Raw genomic sequence first — 14,965 nt, 5'->3', positions numbered from 1 at the left:
AGATTCGGCTCCTCTGGAGGTCACTGCGTTTGCGCCCTCCTTGCCCCCGGCCCACGCGCAGCCCTGCCCCCAGCCACCTGCGTCTCAGATGCTGGAGGGGATGCGCTGCCCCCCCCCGCCCCCCAGCCGTCTTTTCTTTCCTGTTTTCTGCGACATGTTAACATTCTGTGGCTGCCAGAGGCCTCTGACCACAGCTGGTGGCCCACACCCTTCTCTGAGCAGGCACAGAGAAGCAGGTGGGCTAGGTTCTCCGGGTTGGGCGGAGGAGGCCTGCTCACCAGTCCTGGGCCCTAGAGCCCCGGGCAGGACTAGAGGACACACAGGGACCTTTCCAAAATGCCCAGGTCCTCCTCTGCACCCAGCTCGGTGTTGCCTGTCCTTCCTTGGCCACCAAGGCTGAGGGACCAATGAAAGGTGGGCAACCTGCTGTCTCTCCCTTCCCAGGTGGCCCGAGGCCGGCAGTCCCTGGGGCTCAGCCCTCAAGAGCAAGAGCAGTGAAGTCACTTAGCCAGGAGGTGCTGGCCTCTGGGTGTCCCGATGCTCCCTGCCCCCAGTCTGTATACCTACTGCTGGCTACAAACGTGCATCTCAGATGTAAAATGAGGACGTACAAATCACATCCTTGTTGTTTCTCCTCAACTGAGCGTTAGCATTCTCCTGTAAGTGGCTCTTGTCATAACAGGAGTCACTGCATCTTTAACCCAGGACTTTATTTTTACAACTGAGATATTTTCATAAAAAGGGCAGAGAGTAAGAGAAGAAATAAACAAGCCATGGGAGAGGAGACGTGAGCCTGAGAAACTCCCTTGTAGAGGGGAAGGCCTCAGAGACCAACAGGGCTGCCGGGAGCCTTCGACATAGCTGGCCTCCCACCATGAGGGCAGGGAGGACATCGGCCTTGGCCTGGGAACGCACAGGAGGCCATCCCAACTCCATTCCAGGAGCCTCAGGAGCCAATGTCACCACTCTGCCAGGAAAAGCAAGCGGCAGCAATGGTGGCTTACTGGGCCCCACCAAAGCCCAGGCGGGGGAGGCAGGAGCCAGAAGAGGTGCCTTGGTGGTGTTGCTGAGCGCCCGGCCAGCTCGGTGGGGACCCGGGGCCTGGGTCCTCACAAGCTGCTCCCACATGCGAGGCCTGAAGAAAGAACTTGCTGTAGTTAAAAGCGGGTGGCTCAAGAGGGTGGTCATCAAGAATGTGGTGGTCAGCAAGAATGTCCCTCTCCCACTTGTGTGGACTATTGCTGACCGATGTCTGTCTCCTCATGTTGGTGCAGTCTGCTCACTTGTAAAACCTGAAACAGGAAGGGGTGAGACGCTCAGCAGATGACAGACGCAGGCCAAATGTAGTAGCCAGGGCCGTGGTTAGTGTGAGGATGTTCTTAGGGCACTGCTGGGTCATTCAACAAAACTCGAAAGCTCAAAGTCCCAAGGATCAGAACCCAGAGCACCCGGCCCAGGGAACCCCAGCTCCGAGGTCTCACTTCCTCCGGGGCCTCTACAAATGCACAGTGAGGGCTGGACACACTGCCTGACCATGGCTCTTCCCACAGGTCGGGGCTGCGGGGCTACAGGACATGCGACTAAGCCACAGCTGGAGGTTGGAACACCTGCTCTGTGAGGCCCAGGGACTCCTCACCATACCTGGATCATGACAGCAAGACCAGAGGCAGTTTGCAAGCTTTTTTAGCCACAAACCTTTTTGTTCAGATGACATCTTACAAGAACATGTAAACCCAGGCAGTAGATGAGAGCAGAGCTGTTTCAACTGAGGAGGGTGAGGTGGGCGCAGTGGCCCTGTGACCACCAACACTCCCTCCCTCCCTCCGCTGGTGCTAGGAACCCTGGTTTGCCAAAGCATGAGGTCCTGCCTCTGGCTCATCCAGAACTGATTTCAGGTCACTGGGGAACAAGTTAAAGCAAGAGAGTCTGGGGACAGATCACAGGGTGTGCCCAGAGCGGGGCTCCGTTCTTCTTAAGAGGCCACCATGGGAGCTGGGTGCAGGGACACACACCTGTAATCCCAGCAACTCTGGAGGCTGAGACAGGAGGGTCACAAGTTCAAGGCCAGCCTGGGCAGCTTAGAGAGATAAAGTAAAAAGGGCTGGTGTCACTCAGCAGTAGGGTGCTTGCCCGGCACCTGCCAGGCCCTGGGCTCCATCCGCAGCAGGAACAAAAATAAAAAACCCAGAACAAACAAAAACAAACACAAATCATGTGGGGCATTTTGAGCGGACTTCTTGCTGGAGGGCTGGCCTTTGGCAGATGCCCTCAAGTTATCATCCCTGAGGTTGACAGGTTTCTGAATCCGACCCCTGGGTGAAATCGCCCAGCATGAGACTCATTGCAAATCACCTGCAAGACGTAGCTGGCTCAGGGACCCGGCGGCCTTCAGGGCCCTTTGACACACAGCCTGTCCTGGTACTAGGTGGGGTTACAGGTAGCAGAGGGGAGGCCAGCTCTGGGCAGGGAAGCAACTATGGAGGGGAGGCCCACCTCCCCTGATCTGCAAAGTGGGGTGATGGCCCTCCTCTCACACAAGCCCAGGTGAATGGAGCTGGGACAGAGCCTGGGCTCCCCAGCCCCCTCGTGCTCTGCCTGCAGGGTTGATGGGTGCAACCCACAGAGCTGAGAGCTAAGCACTCCCCCACCTGAAACACCCCGAGTGGTGTCTGTGTTCCTCTAGGTCACCCCTCTCTCCCCCTCTGTTTGTGGCTCTCTGCAGGTGACAGCTGATTCTGCTCCCAGCTGCAGTGGGAGACTGTAAACGGGGCAAGGCCCAGTGTCCAGGGCCACACGGGCCTTCAGGGCCCTGTAAGGAGCCCCACACACTCACTGTTTTATGAAGCGAAGCCGGGTTCTCCTCTGAAGACCTGGAAGGGAGAGCAAGGAGCTGGTCAGTGCAGGCTGTGGACCACTAGCACCGACCCAGAGGACCATAGGAGGACAGGGCTGGCCAGCACCTCAGGCCACCTCTGCACAAGGCTCTATCTCCAGCCCCTCACACACCCGTGGCCCCTCATGCTCACTGAGAACCTGTCAGGTGGACGCTACAACTGTCCCGTTACCCATAGGAGCTGAGGCACAGGTGAGGGGGCCACTGAGTGGCCTGCCCAGGGCCAGGCAGGTGTCAGAGGACATGCAGGTCAAATGGGAGAGGTGGCTCCAGACTTCCTGGGGGGTGGGAAGGAAGCCAGAGCAAGCCCCTCGTGTTTGATCTCCCCATCGTTACTTTGACCTCCAAAGCCCACTTAGAAACACCTGGGATATATTGATAAATAAACTGGGCAATTGTAGTTAATGAGACCAGTTTTTAAATTTTTTACTGATAAGGTCCTTAATCAGGAAAGTCTGCAGTCCCTGAGCTTCAGGGGGTTCTGAGAGCAGGGCATGCAGACCCACTGCAGGGAGCAGTGGTGGGCAGAAGAGGGTCCACAAGACATCACACCTCCCCAGGGCTCAGTGACCTGTACAAGTTAAGGGCTGTGGTCCAGGCCTTGCCTCTAATGTGCCACCCTGCCTGTCTTACAGAAGCTCAGAGAGGGGCGGCCATGTGCCCAGGGCAGCACAGCTGGAGGAGGGCAGCCTAGGTCTCGCCTCCCCAAACCCTTAGTAGGAGCCTGTGCTGGGTGGAGCCTGGGAGCCCAGAGGGACCAGGGGAGCTGCCTCCCTGAGAGGGAGGACTCAGGAGCATTACTCAAACCTCACCAGCGGTCTCTCCTGGGTCCTGGGCCCGAGCCTCCACAGCTCACGGGAGTCCCCGCTTACTGAGCACATGCTGCCCACCAGGCACTCTGCGAGGGAGAGGCCAGGCCCAAGGCCAGTCATGGGTGAGGGTGGCAGCACTGGACTCAGAGCCAGGTCGGCCTCACTGAACAGACGGCCGCCTCTGATGCAGCATGGCTGAGGCCAAGAAGGCCTCTGGCCGGGTGCTGCCCAGCAAGCCTGAGGCCTGGGTTCCCTCCCCAGCACCAGGGCCACGGGGTGGGGGGACAAACAGGAGAAGGGTCACCTCGGAGCGCCACAGGGTCCCTGGGGCAAGTCCCCAGCAGGCCCTGCTCCCCCGGAGAAGAAACCACCCTAGAGCCACTGCAGACCCCAGTAGGCCCCCAGCCAGTAGAGGAAGGGCCACTCACAGTATAGGTGGACGGCCACGCCCAGGGACACCAGCAGGACCAGGATGCCGGCCACCAGCAGGCTGAGGGTGACAATGCCACAGGGCAGACCTGGAGAGACACAGCCATGCTCAGCCCTGACTCCATAGGTAGGACATGGGAGGGAGGGAGCTGGGGGCCCAGCCCAGGCCCAGCCCAGGGCCACCCCAGGGCCCATCCTAGAAGGCCAGCCCAGGCCCAGCCCAGGGCCACACCAGGGCCCAGCCCAGGCCCAGCTCAGGCCCACCCCTGGCCCCCTGTGGGTCTTCTTCGAGGCCTGTTTGTGTGCACTTCAAACCTCTGAGGTAATTTTGTATAAAAATTCCATGTTTCACATCCAAATATTTTTTAAATTAATTAAACTCAGGAGGTCTCTGTGTTCCAAGGAGGTAGACAATTGTCATGTATGGAAACGATGTTTTCACTGCATATTTTAAAAACCTTTGTTTGAATTTCATAAGAAATAGCTGACTGTACTTTCTTTGTACAGGTTTAAATGGGTGGTTAGGGTGCCCCTTGGCACCCTGGCTCCTTTGATAAGTTTGATTATCACCCTTGATAATTTGGTGGTCTTTCTTTTCACACTTATGCATACATGATTTCCACAGATACTTAAGTTTTTTTTTTTTTTTTTAATGCAGTGGATTCCACTGTACAGATTATTCTGCAAGGGCTTCGCCCTCTTCATCTGATCACACAGCATGTTCTTTTCCCCAGCAATTGATACGTGACTGTATGGATAGGCATGGATTATTTAGCCATGAGTGTGCAACTGGACCGATTCCTGTGTTTTACAAGCAACCCTCGGAGAACATCCTGGTATGTTTCCTAATACGGATGTCTTCCTGAGCAGATACTGAAGATGGAAATTACTAAATCTTAGACTCCCTCCACCTTAAATTTTTTAGGGGTGCTGGGGATTGAACCCAGGGGCACTTTGACACTGAGCCACATCCCAGCCCTTTCTATTTTTTACTTTGAGATAGGATCTTGCTAAGTTGCTTAGGCCTCACCATGTTGCTGAGGCTGACTCTGAACTCCCAATCCTCCTGCCTCAGACTCCTGAGCCCTTGGGAGGTGGTGTGCATCGTGGTGTGCACTACCATGCCCAGCTCATGTATGAATTTTCTTCTGTGAGCTGGCACTCTGTTCCTTTGCCCATTTCGCATATTATTTAAGTAGCAGAGGTTGGGTTTGTTTGTTTTGTTTTTTCTGTGCTGGGGATGGAACTCAGGACTTCAGGCATGCCAAAGAGCACTGTACCACTGAGCTATACACCCCACCCAGGAGCAAAGCTTCCATTCTTAAAGTGATGCCCCAAACCCTTCTCCAATACCTGTCGGGACCTGTGGTTGGTCCCTCTAGTAGCTGAGGTCCAGAACTGAGGCACAAGGGTGACGGGGCAAGGCTGCATATTTTGGGCTTGAGGTTAACAAAATTAGGAATCATCTTAGATGTCAGGGAGGAGGGAGTTTGTACTGAATGCAGCGTGCCAAGGGCAGACTAGGTGCAAGCCCTCATCTTGTGGGGAAGGAACGTTTTGAGGCTCATAAAACCAAGATTCAAATAGGTTCAATCATAAACCTGAGGTTACCCAGCTTCTATGAGGCAAGACCAGGTGCAGATACCGGTCATCCGAGTTCTCAAGCCCTGCCTGGCCCACCTGTGCTGCCCGAGCTCCTGGAAGGGAACCTGCCATCGCTGGGAGGGCACAGGCCAAGGCCAACGACGGGGACATGGAGGCTCCTGCACAGGCAACGGGTTGGAAGAGAGGCCCAGCTCTCTCCAGGTTCCTGCCCGGCTTCCACTCACCTTCTCCAGCTCCCCTCAACTTGATGAGCCTCAGAAATGTGGCTCTGGGTGGAAGCAGCCAAGCGTGAGACCAATGGAAGCACCCAGATCGTGTAGTTATGTTTATACGAACTGCCAGGGGCACAGACTGGGGAGGTGGAGAGGGACTCATGGTTACCAGGGGCTGCGATAGGAGGACACCAGCTCTGGACACGTGCAGGGTCTCACTGGGTCCTGAGGCCTCCTAAGGCTCAATGGTGGTGCACTATCCTGAGTCCCATGCTCCAAGAGTCCCCAAGTCCGCATGCTTAATGTGGATGTTATGGTTGGCAGACTATAACCCTGACGGTTTTCAGAAGTCCTGGAGGTGGCCTCACGGCGCCTGAGGATGGCCGCCTGGAAGCCTTCCTGTGGAGTGGTCACTACCTGCTGGAGCTGCTGTGCAGCTGGGGTCATGGGCTGGCTGAGCCAGGGCCCCACTGGGCTGCTCCCTGTGTCCTGCTCCCTGTGTCCTGTTCTGTGGTAGTACCATCTGCCTCAGGGCCTCAGGCCAAGTTGTCAGGGCCTGGTGCATCATGGACCTAGGCCACTCTGCCCCCCCCTTTCTATTCCAGAAGCTTTGCCAGTCTGCACAGGGGCTCTGATTTCCCTGAGCTGAGCCCAAGTCCTGTGGGTGCCCCTCCTCAGCCCCTGTCAGGCACTCTGTATGGTAACAAAAGCCACCCACTACAGAAGTCAGTCCCGTGGGGGTGGGGATGCTGTGGCTTGTCTCTGGGAAGTGGCAGATGGTACTTTCTGTTTGTCACCAGTTACTTTTAGGGTCTGAGGCCGGTAGTTTTCCAGAAACACGTTTGGACTGATGATCAAGAAAAGTGTGTGGGTGGACACGTTGTGTGCGTGTGCCACTTCAGCTATGGGGTCTGGTGCTTACAGCATAGATGGGCCGTTCTGTCCACTCACTGACCAACAGACAGTGAGCCCATCCCATGTGTTAGGTCCTCAGTTAAGCATCAAAATGGGGAGAGGGGCTGGGGCGTGGCTCAGTGGTGCAATGCTTGCCTAGCACATGCAAGGCCCTGGGTTTGATCCTCAGCACCACGTGAAAACAAACAAATAAATAAAATAAAACTATTGTGTCCATCTACAACTAAAAAACAAAAAATAAATGGGGAGAGTTTTAAAGCTTAAAGTGTGGCTGAGGGTGACAATGCCACAGGGCAGACCTGGAGAGACACAGCCATGCTCAGCCCTGACTCCATGGGTAGGACACGGGAGGGAGGGAGCCGAGGGCTGGTTTTGTGCGTGTGTGTTTTTGTTTTCTGTTAGTGCTGGGGATTGAACCTCTGAGCTACAATCCTTAGCCACATCCCCAGCCCTTTTCATTTTCTATTTTGAGACAGGGTCTTGCTAAGTTACCCAGACTGGCCTTGAATTTGTGATCCTCGTCCTTAGCCTTCCGAGCTGCTGGGATTATAGGAGGGTGCCATAGCGCCCGGCCTGGGTTGGGTTTTGTTGAACAGTCTTTCTGAGGCACAATCTGCATATCATAAAGCCCCTGTTCCCAGTGCACAACATGGTGGCTCTTTCCATCTTGGTAGAATGATGTGACCATTACCATATTCTCACTTTTGTCCATACCCCCAGAAAGAAAGAAACCCTGCACCCCCAGGAATTGCTTCTCCGCCTCTCTGTCTCTCTCCCTCTGAGCTGCATCCTCGGGCCACTCCCCAGGTCACTCTCCAGCCCTCCCTGGGTGGCCGCTCACACGCCCTCTGTTCCTATGGAGTGCCACCTGCACATTTCATAGCAGGGCATCGTGTAGCACGTGGCCTTCTGGGACTGGCCTCTTCCACTGTGTAGCAGTTCCAAGGTCCAGCCAGGGCACCTATCGGCTCTTGGTTCTTTACGTGGCCGATGTGCTGCTGTAACAGAGGCCATACTTTATCACATTCATTAGCTGGTGGACATCTGGGTTGTTTCTGCTTTCAGCCAAAATGAACCATCGTGTGCAAGTGTTTTGGTGGTAGATTCTCCCTGGGGTCTGTCTGTGATGATTTGTGAGTCTGACCACTGGACAGGGAGCTGCTGTTGCTCAGTGTCCCTTCTGGACCCAGCTCAGGCTGGGGAATCAGGCTACAGAGTGGACACTTGGCAAAGGCTTGGAGGAAGAAGGAGGGGAGGAGGGAGGGGAGGAGGAGAGGAAGGTGGGAAGGAAGGAGGGGAGGACGCCTGCCTCATTCTGAGGGTGCTGGGGATGGAGACTCACCCTTCTGGGCCGTCAGCTTAGGGCGCTGGCAGGTTCTTTTCTTGGGGATGGACTTACTGGTGGGCTGGGCAGTGGTGGGAAGAGCATCGACTACAGAAGGAAAGCAAGACACACCCGAATCAGATAAACAGCAGGTGGATGTAGAGACAAATTCAAAGCTGCCTACATCATAGGCACAAAAGTCCCTATGATGGTCCCCTGGGCTGTCACAGGGATTCAAGTGACAGAGCAAAAGAATTTTGATCCTTTTCTGGAATCTCAGATGTATCTGAGGCCCAGGAATGGGGGCCAGCTTTGGGTCCTGCAGAGAGGGGCTCTGCAGCCCCCAGACCTGAGCAGAGCCAGCACCCTGGTCGGCCACTGTGAGACGGCCACCATGAGACGTGGGAAAGCCCGCACACTCTCTGGGCTTCAGCATCCCCACCTGCCACAATAACATGACTCCACCTCCTTCTCAGGGTCGCTGTGGCTGCAAAGTGTGTGAGGGCTGCCTGGCAGGAGGCCGTGAGCTGCCATCAGAGTCCCCAGGCCTTGGCACAGCCACCCCTGAGCCAGCAGAGAGGCTCATGGGAAGGGGCCACCCTGCTCCCGGACTGAGCCATACAGAGCACCTGTCTGGGATTTCTCTCCCTCTCAGCTGTCCTTGAAAGTCTAAGGGGACCTGTAGTCTCCACTTCAATTTCAAAGGTGAACTCCAGCAATGGGGGCTGGAGGAGGCCTTGCAGGCCAGTGCTGGGCTAGGCCCCCAAGCACCACTGCCCTCCTTCCCCAGGCCAGTGTCCCCTGCTGCAGGGTTGGGAGAGGGCAGTGAGGCCACCCCCAGAGGGAAGGGAGACCCAGGGTTCTGCAGAGCTGAGCGAGCCGTGAGCGAGCATGGCGGCCACCAGCCCTCGCCCCCCTGGGCCGAGGAAACTCCTCAATGAGGCCATCTTTTGGCAAAGTGGTAAGACGAAGAGGGAAGCAAGCTGAGCGTGACCTCCAGAGCCAGGGGAGCAAGGAGGGGTGGCTGGCAATGGTCCCCATGGGCTGGCACCTTCCATACGCAGAGAGGACACGGGGCCTCTTCTCCTGGGCCTCCTCTGGAAGGTGGAGGACGCGGCAGCTTTGTCTGCTCTATGGTGTTCCTGGGAAGAACTGGGGAAACTAGAACAGACTGTCCTGAGCTCCCTGGCGCTTCAACCTGAGAGGACGGCCCCTGCGAGCCTGGGCCTAGCGAGCAGCTGAGGAGGCCTCTGCTCAGAGGCTGTAACAGCTTGTTCAGACCAACCGGGGAGTCAGGATCTGAACCCAGAGCCTGGTTCCACCCCAGCACTCCTCTTGCACCACTCTGCTCCGGGCACCAACGTTTTCTGACAAAGGTGGAACACTTAGGCTGACCTGAGCCTTAGGTGACCTGAAGGTGCTGGGGACCACGGTAAGAGGATGAACAGCGGGCTCGGCGCTTGTGGCCCGAGAGCTCCACTGGCCTGCAGGGAGCCCCTCAGCTGGAGCAGGAGCCCGGAGGAGATGGGGCTGGCACCACGGACCTGGGCCTTGCTGGGGCTTGGGGCGGGGGGCTTGTTCTGTTTTAATTCCTTCTTGCAGAGTCTCGTTCTCCTCAGCTGCTCTCTCTCTCTCTGGCCTTGGAAGGCGCAGGCCCTTTGAGCCCTGGGACACCTCGAGGCCTGGTGACAGGCCTCTCCACCACCCAGGCTTTTCTGACACACAGGACCTCGGCCACACAGGTGGGTGCTAGCTCTGCACACCTGGGCTCTGGGGAGCTTCGGGAGCTGTGGCCAGTCCTGGGAGGTGAGCAGTGGCTTTGAAGCCAGGTGTGGGGGGTGGGGGTGGAGGTGGTGAGAGGTTTCTGGAAAACAGTGGCACTTACTCCACAGAGACTGGAGTCTCACGGTGGGGAGATGGGGGCTTTCAGAGCCAAAGCTGTAAACCAACCGCAACCCAACCCTCAAGCCGGGTTTCAACACTGTTCCCCGAGGAGGCCTTGCTTCTCGCCCAGAATCTGACCCCAGGCTGAGGACAGGCATCGCATCATTCTGGCTTTTGTCTTCCTAACTCAGCCACTGTCCCCAGCTGTCCTGCACCTTCTTATGCTGAGCAGTGTGATTATTGGGGTTCCCCAGTCCTGCTCTGCACCCCTGGTGGGTGGAAGCCGTGGGAGGCCTGACCACAGGCTAAGCTGGGGAAGGGGCCACAGCCGGGTGCAGGCCTGAGGGAATGTCCACTTCCCTCTCCGCCAGCACAGCAGCCCCTGGCCACGTGCGGCTGGGTGTGTGCCGGTCTGGGTGGACACGCCACAAGCATCAGTACACCCTGGCACTCAGTGTGAGCACGCTGTGAACTGCGCGATGGCTGAGTAAAACGTCACATAAAGTCTTCCACTTGTTTCTTTTTACACTTTAAAATCTGGCTGTTAAAATTTTAACTTACACCTGTAGCTTACAGTATGCGGCCACTGGACACTGCCTTAACTCAGGGCACTGATGCTTCTCAGGCCTGAGGGGACACAAGGCCGTCAGCAGCCCCCAGAGCAGATGAGGAAACTGAGGCCAGGAGGGAGCGGACTGCCCAAAGGTACGTGGCAGATTCACAGCACAGCTGGGCCTGGGGTCCAATTTCCTTCGTCTCTAAACTTCAAGTGCGGGCTTGAACCACAGGCCCCACAAAGAACATTTGGGGCATCTGCCCCTCCATTACCCAGACATGCTTTTGTTGAGTGTATGCAGGCGATGGGAAGCTTCTTTCCCTGTCTGCACACTTGGGATCCTGGGATTCATCCCCATCCAGCCACCACCAGGTGGGCCTGAAGGACAGCACTGCCCTGTCCCCATAAGAAGCATGGCCCCTGTCTCCTTCAGGCTCATCTGACTCCAAGTAAGATGGGAGTGGTGAAATGCCCCCAGCTGGGTGGGTACAGTACTGAGTGACACCCTGTGGGAAACGTGGCGGGTGCCTGCCCTGGCCAGGCCCGCACGCGCCCTCTGTGATGCCCAGCTCTCGGTCATGGCTGCAGAGTAGGCTCCCAAGAGTGGCCAGCCCAGAGCGCCGTTCTTACCCACACTCAGCCGAGTTCCCTTCCCGAAGGTCAGCTCAGGGGCCCCGACAGTCATGCAGAAGTAGACGCCACTGTCCGCAGGCCTCACGTTCGTGAGGTTGAGAAAGTGCCCGGTGGCATTTGAGAACGGAGTCAGCTTCTCCTTGGCCACTGCCTCTCCATACGTCGTCTCTTTTGGGGGATGCCAGGAGGCCAGGAACTGGTACCAACTATGCTCGCTGGGGGGCTGGGGCTGTCGCAGCCAGAAGACACGCACTTGGCTCAAGGAGGTTGTGGTCTTACAGGACAGTGTCACCACTTGGTGGGTCAGAGCCACCGTGAACCCAGGGGTCTGTTGGAAGGCAGAGCCGCCGTGGAGAGCTACGAGAGACCAGGGGGCAGAGACCATCAGCACATGTTCTGGCCACCATGTGAGGCCTTAGTCACACTGAGCCGGTGCCCGAGGGAAAGCCATGGAGAACCTGTCCAGAGACAGGGCCCAGATGTGAATGTGATGGGTGCCTCTGCACTCAGAGCTCACACATCTCACCACCCAGTAGATCGGCTGCCAAGTATTTCCTGTGCCGAGCTTTACCATAGGCCCAGGAGAGACAGCGGCCAGTTGTGGGTAGCACATGGATATGCTGGCCCTCAACCTGGCTTCAGGAGTTTAATCTCCATTGCATAGAGGAGAAAAGTTGGCCATGAAGGTACTTTTCCAAAGTTACTTGCAAGTGGCTTTGGATTCAAACCACCGGATCCAAAGTCTGAGTCAAAGCTGGGGCTACTCTATGCTCAGGCCTCAGTAGCTCAAGCCACTTCAGGAGAGCCGGGAGAGACTGAGTGCCAGGCAGAGCCCACAGCTGGTCTGGACGAGCTGAGGATAGCCACCACTCTGGACAAACAGCAGAAGGGGCTCACTGCCCCAGTGGCCACAGTTGTCCCCATCACTCCCAGCTCAGCGATCCACGGTCGCAGAACCCCGTTCTGTGTGGAAGGACGCACCCCAGGAGCAGGGTGGGTGTTCACGTGAGCCTCCCTGCAGGTGGGGCTTGTCCACCAGGAGCTAGAGGGGAACTCGAGGCTTGGCAGGAACCTGCCTCTGCTGTGGGCCATCTGTGGGACCGAGTCTAGGCCTGAGACGCCGTGAGGGAGGTGGCTTCCCGCGGCTATCTTGTAGCAGGGCCCAGCAGAATCAAAAGCCCCAACTTGTTTCCTTCCCCTTCTTCCTGGTGAGAGTTGTTCTCTCTGGACTTCCTATTGCTGAGAATGGGGACTGAAGAGCCACCCCTGGCCCAGGCAAGACGGCCTGTGACGACCTCTCTGGCTAGCACAGCCTTGCTCCATCCCCAGGCGACTGTCTCCTGGCCTTGGTTTCTAGGGTCCAGTGGGGACAGACTGGCTGCTTCTCCCAGTCCTGGCCAAACAGCCTCAGATCCCTCAGTGCCCTTCGACATGGCTTGCTCTCTCCTTATGTGGGTGGGTGGCTGAATGCAGCCGCTGGGAGCCGGGCAGATTCCCTGGCTGGTGGCCACAGCCATCCTGTTGGCCTGAGGGCCAGAAAGAAAGGAAAGGGCACCAAAGAACCATCTCAAGCTGCAGAGCCCTCCACGCAGGGAGACACTGTCCTCCTATCCACAGCCCAGGGGCTGCTACAGGCGACAAGTAAGACCTCAAGAAGGATCCCAATGGGTCCCCTTCACAGTCATTGCCAGGTCACACAGGTTCCCAACAGGCCCATTCTGACTGGGCAAGGAGCAGAGGGGGACCCTGCAGACCATGGCAAAGCACAGAGGACACAGACTGGGTGGGCAGAGGAGGCCGGGGTGTGGGCGTGTGTGCATGGGGCATGCAGCAGGGCGCTGCCTAGACCAGGGGTGCTCCTGCCCTACTCGTGGCTCAGGCTCAGTGTTCCCACAATGGCTTCTCCAGTACTGATGAGGTGGACCTGAACTTCCTGATGCTGCTCCCAGGCCACGCGAGCTTCTGCTGACATGCAGAATGAGATGGCACCCGGGGCCCAAGTGGCAGCAGGACCTCCTCTCTTCCCAGACACCAGGTCACCCGGCAGAGGTTCCTCATTGGGGAGTTAATAAGAATCAATAACGACAGTATTTCCTGAGCTGCGCCCGGGAGGGTGTGTGTGTTTCCTCATTTAACCCTCACTGGGTCCTGAGGATTAAAGGAGACCTGTTTTACATTCAGGCCCAAGGAGGGAAGGAACTGTTCAAGGTCACACAGCCTGGCTGATGGATCCAGATTGCAGGGGCCCCAGCACCTGCGCTTGGAGCAGGTTTCACGGCATCTGAAATCCGCCCTCCTTTCCCAGATCTAGGTTATGTGCACAGTGGGGCAGCAAATGTTCCGCCACCCAAACCCTGGCCCAGAAAGCCCAGAAGAGCCTCCCTGGGCAGTGGGGGCCATTTCCCCTCCTGCCAAGGCATGCCCTGCTCCTGCTCTCTTGCTCTCTGGGCCATTTGCCTCTTGGCCTCTGGAGATTGAACACCAGGCTGAGACAGAGCCCCCACTGGGCCAGACACAGAGCCAGCCCCCAAGCTGGTCTCATTGTGGCTCCCAGTAACCCACAGTTGTCTCTTCTCAGAGGCCTGTGAGGTTTCCAGAGCCACCAATGATCAGCAGAGTTCTGTGGCTTGGCCTGATCTGGGTTCTTGCTGTTTGGATATGGCTGAGCTCACAGGGTCAGAGCTTGGTGCTGTCAGGCCTTGTCCCCTGCTGGCAGAATGACAGCTTTGGGCTTTGGGGACCACAGGCTAGAGGGCAGTTTGGGGCGTGGGGGGCCTTCTTCCAAAAGGTAGTCTCGGGGGACTTAGCCAGAGGGGCCATCCTGACCCCCGCCACCTGCCAATTCCAGCGCTCCAGTCCTAACCCTGCTTCTTTGGGGAATCCCACCACACAGGACCCCACACCAAAGGACAGCGGAGTGAGGGGACTAGAGAGGGCACTTCCCGGAAGTGATAAAAATGTATCCACAGGACCCTCAGCTCAGGGCAAGTGTGGGGCTCAAAGGCCAGGCGATTCCTGGCTCCTTCCAGGGGCAAATCCCCGTGGGGACCGCGAGGACCTCTCTTCTTTCTCCCTGTACCCCTCCGTTCTTCTCCCTCCTCCCGTCCCTCCTCCTGGGTCCTCCCTTCTCCAGAGCGGCTCTCGGGCCCCGGGGTTACCGGGCTCCCAGGGACTTTCCTTCCCACGGGGGACCGAGCCTGCCAGCCGCCTCGACCCCGCCGAGTCCCGCCGAGATCCGCCCGCGTCCCGCTTACCCGCCAGCTGCGCGGCCAGGAACAGCCAAAGCCGCGGCTGCATGGTGTCGCCGCGGCACCGTCGGGCGGGCGGGTGGCGACGCGGCTCGGCTCCGTCGCCGCGGGAGCCGGGGAGGCGGGAGCGGGGCGGGGCCGGCGCGAGAGGCGGACGGCGGGGTCTCCGCCCTCGTCCCTGGAGGCCCAGGTCTCCACCGTTCTCCCTCCGCTTTCCGCTAAGGCGCCGACCTCGCTGACCTGTGCCTAGCAGTCTGTGCTTGAAGGCCTCCTGCCCCTGGGAGGTGCCCAGGGCATGGCGGTGACCCACTGTGTCAGCTGGAGAGGTTCGGAGAGGCCGGAATTCTCCAGGTCCTACAGGACGGCTGCTGGGGCTGACTTAACTGGGGGACACTGCTTCACTTCTCTTCTGTTTGAGCAGTGGCCGAGGTGACCAGCCTGGTGACCAGGGTTC

The 14,965-nt window shown here is 57.7% G+C and overlaps 1 protein-coding gene across 2 annotated transcripts; it reads right to left on the bottom strand.

Moving 5' to 3' along the window:
• Positions 1 to 693: 693 nt before the first annotated feature.
• Cd8b (CD8 subunit beta) lies at positions 694 to 14,611 on the bottom strand. Of its 2 annotated transcripts, XM_071601791.1 has the most exons (7): positions 14,518 to 14,611; positions 11,261 to 11,620; positions 8,209 to 8,298; positions 4,134 to 4,223; positions 2,834 to 2,870; positions 2,013 to 2,077; positions 694 to 1,292 (listed from the first exon to the last, which is right to left on the bottom strand). In XM_071601791.1, the coding sequence occupies exons 1-6, from the start codon at positions 14,558 to 14,560 to the stop codon at positions 2,059 to 2,061; spliced, it is 639 nt and encodes a 212-aa protein (XP_071457892.1). In that variant the 5' UTR covers positions 14,561 to 14,611; the 3' UTR covers positions 694 to 1,292; positions 2,013 to 2,058. The 2 variants fall into 2 exon arrangements, with proteins under 2 accessions (XP_071457892.1, XP_027804660.1); XM_027948859.2 differs by lacking the exon at positions 2,013 to 2,077.
• Positions 14,612 to 14,965: the final 354 nt, after the last annotated feature.

The sequence above is a fragment of the Marmota flaviventris genome, chromosome 14 (assembly GCF_047511675.1).
Source record: "Marmota flaviventris isolate mMarFla1 chromosome 14, mMarFla1.hap1, whole genome shotgun sequence".
NCBI lineage: Eukaryota > Metazoa > Chordata > Mammalia > Rodentia > Sciuridae > Marmota > Marmota flaviventris.
The sequence above is the reverse complement of the archived record's forward strand: the minus strand, read 5'-3'. Positions and strand labels throughout refer to the sequence as shown.